Source organism: Melanaphis sacchari, unplaced genomic scaffold (genome assembly GCF_002803265.2).
Source record: "Melanaphis sacchari strain LSU unplaced genomic scaffold, SCAv2.0 Contig31_pilon_pilon, whole genome shotgun sequence".
NCBI lineage: Eukaryota > Metazoa > Arthropoda > Insecta > Hemiptera > Aphididae > Melanaphis > Melanaphis sacchari.
This window is the reverse complement of record NW_020271193.1, coordinates 2,088,319-2,100,026: the sequence shown is the minus strand read 5'-3', so window position 1 is coordinate 2,100,026 and position 11,708 is coordinate 2,088,319. Positions and strand designations below refer to the sequence as shown.

The 11,708-nt window shown below is 32.0% G+C and overlaps 1 protein-coding gene across 1 annotated transcript; it reads right to left on the bottom strand.

Annotated features, from left to right (window-relative positions):
- Positions 1–838: 838 nt before the first annotated feature.
- LOC112596314 (glucose dehydrogenase [FAD, quinone]) lies at positions 839–9,864 on the bottom strand. The gene is made up of 8 exons (XM_025341922.1): positions 9,488–9,864; positions 5,312–5,457; positions 4,561–4,839; positions 4,351–4,477; positions 3,602–3,978; positions 2,907–3,299; positions 1,495–1,893; positions 839–1,388 (listed from the first exon to the last, which is right to left on the bottom strand). The coding sequence occupies exons 3-8, from the start codon at positions 4,789–4,791 to the stop codon at positions 1,029–1,031; spliced, it is 1,887 nt and encodes a 628-aa protein (XP_025197707.1). The 5' UTR covers positions 4,792–4,839; positions 5,312–5,457; positions 9,488–9,864; the 3' UTR covers positions 839–1,028.
- Positions 9,865–11,708: the final 1,844 nt, after the last annotated feature.

Genomic DNA, 11,708 nt, shown 5'->3' with positions numbered 1-11,708 from the left:
ATCATGGTATAGATAATTAAAATTAAATTTACAATTAATTAATATTCAGTCATAATAGTTATTACCTACTTATTATTATTTTTTATTTTTTTCTAAATAATAATTGGTAAATATAACTTTGTTTTAATAATGAAATAATAAAACATAAATAGCTTGTGTAAAATTTACCAAATTAATGTTTATACATTCGTAAAAATAGCTTTCACTAAATCGTAATTAATTTTAAATTGAAATAATGCCGCAATTTTAGGTATTAGTATTATTGTGCAAGCAGTAAATGACAGTTATAAAAGATATATTATGTACTTAGTTGATTAGTTTTTAATAGATTTGATTTATAATTACTAAATTTTTAATAATAAATTGAATTCACTATTATTTTGCTTGTTGTATGACCATCAAAAAAAAAAAAAAACACATTGAGTGTACCTACATAACTATTTTATGCTTGTTTTTTGGGCTTAGATTTTTTTTTATATTTAAAATAGAATATAACTGGATATTTTTTCAATGGGTAGTTTAAAAAATATTAGAAAATCAACCACACAAAAACAAACACAAATAGAGAATTATTATAAAATACAGATGGTGATGACTTGGATAAGTTATATGGTTTTTATTATCTATTGTTAATTTACTAAATGAGATTTTATTTAATAATGCAATATTTACTCGTTTATACTTTGGGCAGTATATCTAAATTTTAATTTTAAAGTGAATTATTTTAGTATCCATTAATTATTATTTAAGAACATTTTATGAAAATGTTGATATAGGTACTATTTTGTCATATTATTATAGCATAAAAATCTAGCTGTTGACGAGTATTAATGATATAGTTCAACACAAAAAATTAACATTTTAATATTTATGTACAGTAAAAATGGTAACACAATTTGATACAGTATAATATTATAGCAATATTTGTATATGGTAAGCACATAATAAATGCGAAATGGCACAACTAAAATATTGTGTAGTGGCATATTGTCGAAGTCGAATATTTGGTCCTTATCAACTACGGCTCTTCAACCGTGGTAATGGATATTATTTGAAAGCCAGTCCTGTTTGATCATGTCTGATGCTTTTTCAGCGATCATTATTGTCGGCGCGTTCGTATTACCGCTGACGATGGTAGGCATTATCGACGCATCCACCACTCGTAAACCTTGCACGCCATACACACGGAGCCTTTGGTCCACTACGGCGGTCGGGTCACTAGGTGGTCCCATCTTACACGTGCCCACTGGATGGTAAATGGTCATGCTGAAGTGACGGATGGAACATTCCCAGTATTGATCGGAGCCGAACTCGAACCGCGCACATCCTGGTATAGGTACTCGATGGAGTCGTGAACGGTACTGTCTGAAAGCTTTTCCTTGGCCAATCTGTGTGTAAAATAAATCATTAAATCGAAAATTAATTATCGGTCAATCAGTAACGATCCGATGAAACATATTGTTGTGTTATTTTTGACATCGATCCAATACTCACTTTTACTGCCAACTTGACACCCTCCACCAGAGTTGCTATGTCTAGAGGGTCGTCAAAGTAATTGGCGTCTATATAAGGATAAACCATTGGATCTTTAGATCTAAGTCTAATACTTCCTCGAGATCTTGGCCTAAGTAAAAGTGGCATGATGGTCCATGCGTCTTTTTTGGCTATTGGACGAAAAACTTTATCGTATATGGAATCTTGAACGCCCAAGATTCTTCGTACTTTAATGCCATCGTCTGAAGCAATACTAGCTGGTGCCATATGAAATTGAATGTCTGGGTATTCTGTGTTGTTGGCATAAATGGTAGGAATGAATCCAAGTCCTTCAACACCACCGAGCGTAGTCATCGGCCCATTTTCTCGAGTTAAATATTCCATAGTTACAGGAACTGGCTAAACATTTTATTTAGTGTTAATTTGTTGTTTAAGTACCAACACTTAAAATATAATATACCTATTATATATTTAAAAAAAATAATAGAAAATAATATGAAACAATAATTGAATAGAACTATTTTATTGATTTATATATTTTTCTATTATTATTATTTTTTTTTTTTTATGTTATTTATAGTATAAGATACATTTTATTTTGTAAATATTTATATTTAACTAATTTACTAGCATTGATAATAAATACTTTATAGCATTATTTATAGGATATGATAAATATAATACACTAAAGAATTTTATCAATAAAAAATTATAAATTATTATATAGTATAAATAATAAAAATAAGATATTTTGGGTCAAATTTCAACTTATTAAAAATGTTTGTGTTCAAATATGTTATTTAAATAGTAAGTAATAATAATATTGATAAACTGTAAGATTTTTTTTCAAAAATAGTTGTCGAAAAAATGATTAGTACCATACGTTCATACGATATATTTAGGTTTACTTTTTAAATAAAAATAAAAATAGTAGGATTATTACAAGATTGCTTTTTATTTTGCATAATTCATGAGGATTTTAGTCACTATATGAACATTATGAACACATAACATCAATTATTATAATAACCATATTATATAACATTTTCTTAAATCGATAATAAATGTATAAAAAATAATAATTTAGAATGAGACGAAATCGAATACATAAATGTTGAATAACTATTAAAATTATGAAAAAAATCTTTTCTCTTAGCAATTAACATCGATATCAATCCGAACAAAACATTCATATTACCGTTGAGAGTATAATAATTATTATTCTAGTACAAATGTTGTATATACATCCAAGTAATTCATGATTATAGGTATTGTAGATTTGGTCTGATTATAGGTTACATTTAGGCACGAATCATGAATGCCTAAACTTTTACTAGGAAATAAATGATATAATAACAATAATTCATAGAAAACGCGCATTCGCCGTATAAATACACAAATTTCCTACGTACCCTCAGTCGATTTTGTATTATGGCCACGGGCTTGTCTACGATGAACGTCAATCCGAACATTCCTACGTGATCCTGTAAGTTGTCGCCAACGCGCAGGTCCTTCAGCACGGGAATCCCTAGTCGTTGCAAGTGTTCGCTGGGTCCGATCCCGGAAAGCATCATTAATTGTGCACTTCCGATGCTGCCCGCCGACAGGATAACTTCCCGTTTCGCACGCACCAAATGCACCCTGCCATCCCGCAACAGTTGTACGCCTGTCACGCGATTTGTGGCTGGGTTGATGATAATCTTGGTCACGTGAGCTTGCATGGCCACATGCAAATTAGGCCTGAGCCTAGCTGGCCTGAGAAAAGCCTTGGCGGTACTGCACCGCGTACCTCTCCGGATCGTTCCCTGTACAGAATAGAAAATCGAAAATAATGATATGTACGTAAATATAAAAACTAGTTTTTAGTATGATTATTTATTTGTTTAGGGTTTTAAAATGTCAACGTATGTTAGATTAGAAAAAAAAAATATATTTACGATCGATTTTTTAACATTTTTATTTAGTGTTTATAAATTTGTAAATGTGTATTGGTCATTGAATAATCAAATAATCGATATTTTAAAATTTCAATATTTATGACTATAATATTAACAACTTAGTAAGCATCGTACGTAAGTATTTAAAAGTCATGTTATTTATTAATTACCTGTGCGACCATAAACCCGGTTTGATATTTGCCATTGATATCTCTGTTCGGGTAACCCGTCACTTCCTGGCCGGCTTCAACAAACGATAACACTAATGGACTTTTCCACGGAGCCTCTTGCACAGTCAGTAAACCACCCGCTCGGTGATACGGCGATCCGGGCCTGGCCAAGTATGGATTACGGTTATCCTCCGATTTAGTGAAGTATTGTAATACATCGCTGTAGCCCCATCCTTCGTTGCCCAAGTCGCGCCACCCATCGTAATCATACCGGTTGCCTCTGACATATAACATATAATTCAGCACGCTAGACCCACCCAATACCTTACCGCGGGGCCAGTTGCATCGGCCATTTTTTAAGCCCAAACATGCTTTCCCTAAAAACAGATTTACAATTTAATTATAACAAAATATTCTTGTATTATATTGGTATTAGATCTTAGTTCCGTTAAAGAATACTAGACAAAACCATTACATGTAAATTAGTGTTATAAATTTGCATTTTACAAATGTTCTTATCGATACCAAATTTGTTGGTTTTTGTCGCTGTAAAATAAATTCTTCAACCATTGCCTAATCGTAACATAAATTGTACACCTACTTAAGTGTATATAATTATATATATATATATATATATTTAAATATTTCTTATCAAATTGAATTTTAAGAGATTATTTATTAAACAGAAATATTGTAATATTATATTTATACATATATACATAGATACGAGTATAGATCATTGGTCTTACCCGTTGGTTCGGTTTTATACTGCCAGTCTAGACGAGATAATTGAAGATAGGCCGCCAAAGAAGGAACATCGGACAGTTCGTTTTCATCCGGACCAGCTTCTAATAGCAATACACTCCAGTGTCCGATCTAATGATTGATGTGAAATTAATTACAAATAAAAATTAATGTTTGAAATAATACCGAATTTCTAGTGACATTATATTGCATACCTCCGATAGCCTACTAGCGACGACAGCTCCTGCTGATCCACCACCAATCACAATAAAGTCGTATTCCAACCTGAGTGTTTTCTGGTTGAACGGTCGTGACTCGGGATCATAAATGTCATACCGGTAGTAAGCCATAGCGGCTATCAAGACCGGTATCATCCATACGCTGGTCCCAACAATAGTCAGGCCAGTCTTTAAAGCTGATCCGGCCGCAATTAAAGCGAATATCATATCCGCTGCGTGTGGTCACAGTACTGCCATTACTTGCAGATATGGTTTCTAAAACCAATTATTATAATGTTATGCCAAATGTAATCGATGAATAGTTTTTCGGTGAACATACATTTTTATGTAATAAATTATACATTTTACCACCGCTATTAAGTCTATGCTCTTTAAATTTTGTTATTTTTTTTTTCAAAGTATTTGAAAAAAATAATATTATACCTACAGTATAGTTCATTATGACTTAATTATTTAATCTTATCATAGGTTAGGTTAGGTGTCATAAATCTAGTTTCCCGTATTAGGCTAAATTATTAAAATAGTAAAAAAATGCCTCATGATAAAATTATCGAACGAGTAAAAAATAATAATAATTATTATCATATAATATCATAACAAATCAAATAGTCTGTTGTATTTTTGGAGTGCATCTAATAAATAAAATTTGCCAGTTACTTATCCGGCCGTATTTTTGTAATATTTACACCATTTAACAAATTATTACAGACGCGTAAAAGTGCAATACCTGAATTTTGGATTGTTGTAGGTGTAAAAGTAGCAGTTAACGAATCCCTGGCGTGTCCGTCGATACACATTGTCCACTCTGACCTAATGCACGTGTGTTTCTGCAGCGATTTGTCTTTACATAATGTCCAAACCTCCCTTCGGCACCTGCACAAATCACACGGATATTATACATACATTGTTTCGATTGTTTTCGTAATACGCTACATTATTCGGTTATTAGTCGTAGTCGTCGCCGACCGTTTACTACCTATATAATGTGCTTAATACGATTTTCTGAAATTGCGTCACATACGAATGACAATTGGAACGATAACGTTGTAATTTGATTCTATCGAGGTCACCTGGTTTTACGATTATATGTAGATATAGACATAGATATATTTAATGTACGTGCAAGTTTTTCAAGGGGGGAAACAAAATATATAATATAATAATGATGTAATCCAAGGATACACTTTCACCTGACCGGCAATCCGATTGACCCCTACAGGCGATATACTCGCGTATAGGTAACCAGTCTCATCGTCTGCCCACCGGCGGCCACCGTTTGCTGTGTGTCCAATTATTACATAACTATTTATAACTATTATTATTATTATTATTATTGACTATTCTCTTGAATCGTATGTTTACAATCGATAATAAGTTTCCTGTTTTACGAAAGTCACACGTCATCGCTATCTTCGTTGTCGGTGCAGTGTTAAAGTTCACGACCATCACGGAATACCGTGTGCGCGATTTATATAACGATATTATTAATAATAATAATAGTAATATTTTGTTTCAAATGAATTATGAGTGAGGTTCATCGGTTGTGAATAACGCACGCACAAGCCACAAATACAAAATACGTCTTACGGTAGCTGTAAATATATAAATATACTAACGATATAACACTATTATGCACTGTTAAATTTATAATTGAACTGGACAGTGCAGTTTAATGCGTAAACTGCTACGTGTTGAGGCTTTGAGACAATATCGCATAAGATTTGCATAAATTATAATATTATATCAGTGAAAACATTGAGTTTACTTATTATATGATTTGTCCCTCCCACGAGTAACATTTCGATAGTATGTTCAGGTATCGAGTTGTAAGCATGTAAATTAAAAAAAAATAAAATTTAAAAAAAACAATAGCCATAAGAATAATGCGGAAAATTAATTATTACGAAATCATTTACTACATGAAAAAGAAAAAAATACAATAGATAATAAGCAAAACGGTAACTATCTTCCAATAGTACCTATCTTTATTGTTATTGAATATAAATGCATAATCAACGGCTTAAACAAATTCTAAATAATTTGTAACCAAAAATCTTCTTTTCACTTATAATTCTTCAGATATTAGTTGGATATAACTCGAAGTTTGGCCATAATGTATTATTTATGACAAAATCAAAGAAGTAACTGAAAGAAAACTTTCTAGATTTTTTAAAATTATGATGTAATTAAAAACAACAGAAAAAGTTTTAAAACTAAAAAGCTCAAAAACTATATTTTAGTCTTTATTCATTAAGAATCTTTTGTAGAATGCTCTAACGAACGAATTGTCTTAAAACTTAGTTCTATTTAAAGTATACTCTGCTCAAATTATTGTGTGAAAAAATGTACATGCGTATCAAAAGAAAAACGTGTATTACATATTGATATACAGTGTTAAATATTCAAATTATTAAAATAATAAAATTATAGTTACATTTTACTTGAATAGTCGTTTTTAAAAATAAATTAAATTTAAAATTAGATGACACTTTTTTTCTTAGATCAATTAAACTAAAAATGAAGATAACAATAGCCTACATTCATAGGTAGGTATACAATTTTTTTTTCTGACAATATACGATATGTTTGGTGGGGGGGAAAAGTTTATTCTACACCTTCAAGGTTTTCCAGACATTTTGATTTATGTTGCAGTTCTGTATACCGAAAATTCAACATGAATTTAAATTTTTAAAAATATTTTAGAATCAAAAAAAAAATTTTAAAAAATATTTTAAAATACCATACCTATACACATGTAATTTTTATCTATTTTTTATTAATTCAATATTTATTTATAATATTTTTTTTTCAAGTATAATAATGTATCATAGTTTTTGAATTTAAAGAACCCAGAATTTCTGACAGAAATTAATTTTTTAATTTTTATTATTTTGTATTAAAACATGTATAATAAATTTTAATTACAATTATAATAGAAAAAGACAGAAGTGGATATTAAAACAGTAAAATCGTTTAAATCAGTCATGTACTAATTAAAAAAGTTAAATTTACTAATTTAAATTTAATAAAAAATTCATAAAACGTTTTATTTTATACTTTACAATGTCATCGTGAAATAAGATTAGAAAAAATTAAAATTTGTATTTTTAATGCACAAGTAGGTTTGTAAATTAAGGTATTATAGAATTAAGAGTACTCACTTAATATAGTTATTCTAAACGTAAGACGCATTATGACATTTTTTATTTATTACATTGTTATACGCATTACAGTGCCAAACCATTTCTTAGGAAATAATTTTTAAAAATTTACATGAAATAACATAGGAAATAAAAGTAAATTTATTATTATTTTTTGTACTATTACAAACATAAAATGTAATACTATAACAGTTTTTATTTTTATTTTTATTCGGGGTGATGAAAGTTTTCATATGTACACGTAGAATTTACAGTAATTAAATAAATTACACGCATGTATTTTATTTTACTCATTAGATATTTTATGTTTTGCTAACTAGTTATAATTTACATGCATATATTTTGTATAAATTAACTATCATTTTATCGTTAAATACTATTTAAGTTGTGCTATAGTTTAAAAACAAATAAAAGTCAATATTAAAGTATAAAACTTTTAAATAAAAATAAAAGGATTCAATAAATTTTAAAAAAAGTAACGAATTCGTACTACGTCATTAAAAAAATAAGATGGTAGTAAATTTTTCTGAAAGATATTGCATAATGTCGTATTATTTTAATATTGTTTAACGGCTAAGTGAATAGAATTCTTTAATTAAAAATTTTGATTTTACAAAACGAAAGAGTAACAAATTAATTTGTAGAAAAAAAAATAAGAAATTAGAATAATAGAATTAAAATAGTTGTTGGTATAACGTGTGAAATGGAAATAAAAAATATAAATAAACTAGTCTACATAATTCTTTTATGGTTTATGAGAAAATATTGTACGTAATACAATTGTTTAATTGTGCATAAACATGTTACTATTGTAACATACACATATGGCCATATGTAGGTACCTATATACGGTTATAGATTGTAAGAGCTATACTTATAATAATAATAATGATTTAATAATAGTAATCTTTGATTTCCATACCGAATGAAATTCAAGCTCACGCAATTGTTTCAAATTATGGAGACAGTAAGATTTACGGCTAACCAAAAAAAAAAAATCATTTCACAGATAAATAAAAGTAGAGATAAGTAGTGTTTATTCTTAATTCTAAGTGCAGTAAATTCTGCAGTATTTTTTATTGAGCAAACAGGCGAGTGTAACGTTGGAATTGAGCATTTGCATTTTCTGAAACTAAACAGAAAAAATGTCTTGACTCATCAAGTGTACAATATACATTTAATATGGAAGAGTGTATGTACTTTTGTATGTTATGACAGTGTAAGATATATGGGTGGATACCATCAGAATGATTTTTACCTCAGTGATTTAAATAACAGTTCCGCACCACAGTTCCTCGAGTGTGATAGCCGCTACGTTTAACGATATAATATAGTGCTAAAATAAGTAATTTTTCATAGCCCTGTTGGAGATTTTCCTACTCTCTTAGTTTTTTTATACTAATTTGTTCATTTAACTGAACAAATTAATTTGAAACATATTATTAATAATTACAATATTATAAAACCATTAAGTAGTATTAATATTAATTAATATTAATGTCACCACAAATATTTAAAATCTAGACCGGAATTAAAATTAAAAAATGTTATTCCCGCATGCCCATCTTAAATCCATTCCCCCTACGTGAACTCACAACCGACGGATGGCCCCTATGGTAGTAAATTGATCAGAAAATATAATTTGGACAATTTTATCGTCGTCCGACTTTACGGAAAATACTACAAAAGGTGCATACGAAAGTCGTCAAATCGCTAAATAAATCATAATAATATTTACTCACTGAGCGAGAACAGCGATATTGTATGGAATGTGTCTTCTCGTCGCCCGCCGACTACTGCGGGAGGACGGTGACGCGGAACTGGAAAACACTATGTGAACCGAATCGCGGAAACACTGTACACGCGTTGAGACTTGACGAACACTCGAACTATACGCGATATATAAATATAGGTATACCAAAAAATAAAAAATAATAAATACGGAACTCTGAACGCACGGCGAGACGAGGCGGACGGTGTAAAAGTTTGGCGCGGTAAAAAACGGTCGGGTAACCGCGGCGGCGCGCACGACGACGACGACGCTACTACGATACTGCGCGGACGTCGGCGGCTGTTGTACGGAAACGTGTGGCGCGGACGTTGACGTGCGTCTCGAAGCGCGGCGGACAAACGTACTTAAGTGCATCGCTAAACGACCATAGCCGCGCGGCATAGGACAGACCGCAAACGCTTTCCCTTTCTCCGGCGCTGCATCAGGTGTCCGCCAGCAACACAGCCGCCGCCAGACGAGGTCTGTTGCGCAGAATCCACGTGCGGTGCCGATCGTATATTATTATAACCGCATTACGATATGCTAGCGGTTCCCAACCCGAGGGAGGGGGGGGGGGGTACGCGAGACGATCTCGGGGGGTACGTGAAAAAAAAAAAATTGACCGATGGCGGAAAATATCGAATTCGTTTATTTAAAACGATTGGTTTCGAAGATATCCAATATAATGTCGTGTTATTAAAAATGAAAATTTGTGCACACAAATTAAAACTTGACCGTCGGCTTATCAAATATAGATATGGAGCATAGAATATAACGTACAGCTTTTTGTTATTTTTTATTTAAATGTTTTAAAAGTAGTTACCTGTTTGAAAGAGTTTAAAAATCATAACGAGGGGTACAATCCAGCAAAATACTAAACTTAGGGTGTACAGAACGAAAAAAAAGGTTGGGCACCGCTGCGGCGTTTGTGAGCGGTGGTGGCCGAATCGAAATTTTAGGGGGGGGGTTGCCGAGTCGATCGTAAGGGGATGAGGAGAATGTTTAGAACCTACGGCCGTCAGTGATGTACTATATATTTTAGTTTTATAGAACAGACGCCATAAGAGACGACGAGACACATATTTGGTCATCACAGATTTGATTGATACGAATTGGTATTGTACACATTATTGTACATTGATTTATCGTTTAACGTCATATTTAAAAGTGATATCGGCAATGTTTTCGTGGAGTATTTAATTTGAAATGGCAGATGATTATACGATATTAAATCAAAATGCAAATTAAGCTTAGGACATGCCATAAAACGAATAATAACTCTGCAATATTGTCTGTCATGCACGTCTCATTGTTGTATCGATCGATAGGTTTTATTTTTTTTTTTTTTTTACAATCGGTTAGATGCAATATCTGTGCGTATATTAATCATGTACCTATATAATATTATGTTTTATACAGTAATCAATTTTTTTAGCGAGAGCAGTCAGTTTCGACCGAGCCCCGCACAGAATAATAATTATTGAGCGGGCAATTAAAACACCGTCGTATCACACTCGCGTCTCTCGTTTAATGCTCGCGATTAACGCATACAACTCGGAGCAATACGCGCAATATTTTAACACGCGTAATTTTTTACACGGGGAAAGCATTTTGATCGGAACGAAAAACGTGAACCTTTTACTAGAATCGACTGCAGTGTAGCAGGGGCCGTAAACATGACCAAAAGACTTCTGAACGTGAAATCCACGACCCACGTCGCCGACACAGTGTTACGCCGACACTTGCTGCAGGTTGTGATATAATACGACATAATAATGTGCAGTGTGTTTATTTTTTAATAAACGCGTACAATTCTGAGCACGTGGCCGTCGAGAAATTAAAAAAAAATAAATCTGTTTAAACGCATTACACGCTGTTACGCGTACACAGCTTCCGTTTGTTACACACAAATACCATAACTCGTTGTTGTTGTTGTTGTTGTTGTTGATGTTGTTTTCGTCGCAGTCGCAGTCTCCCGGTTAGCCTATGCACATAATATTATTATTATCGCACAAGTTCGCGTTTGCCAGATCACATCCCCTGCGGGCCCGTCATCGTCAGGGCGCCGGCCGGACGTATATACTTTACGGTCGTCGCGTGTCAAACCCGACTGCGAACCCCGCGGCGCACGTGACGATAATATAATGATAGTACCTACCTACCTCGTATACGTACGCACTACGCATGTCATA

What these genes read in the sequence shown, in the direction of transcription:
- LOC112596314 (XM_025341922.1), bottom strand. Translation starts at nt 4,791, where the DNA reads ATGATATTCGCTTTAATTGCGGCCGGATCAGCTTTAAAGACTGGCCTG. An exon ending in TCGCTAGTAGGCTATCGGAG is followed by an intron (nt 4,478 to 4,560) that starts GTATGCAATATA and finishes ATCAATCATTAG; the next exon opens with ATCGGACACTGGAGTGTATT. An exon ending in GTATAAAACCGAACCAACGG is followed by an intron (nt 3,979 to 4,350) that starts GTAAGACCAATG and finishes ATCTGTTTTTAG; the next exon opens with GGAAAGCATGTTTGGGCTTA.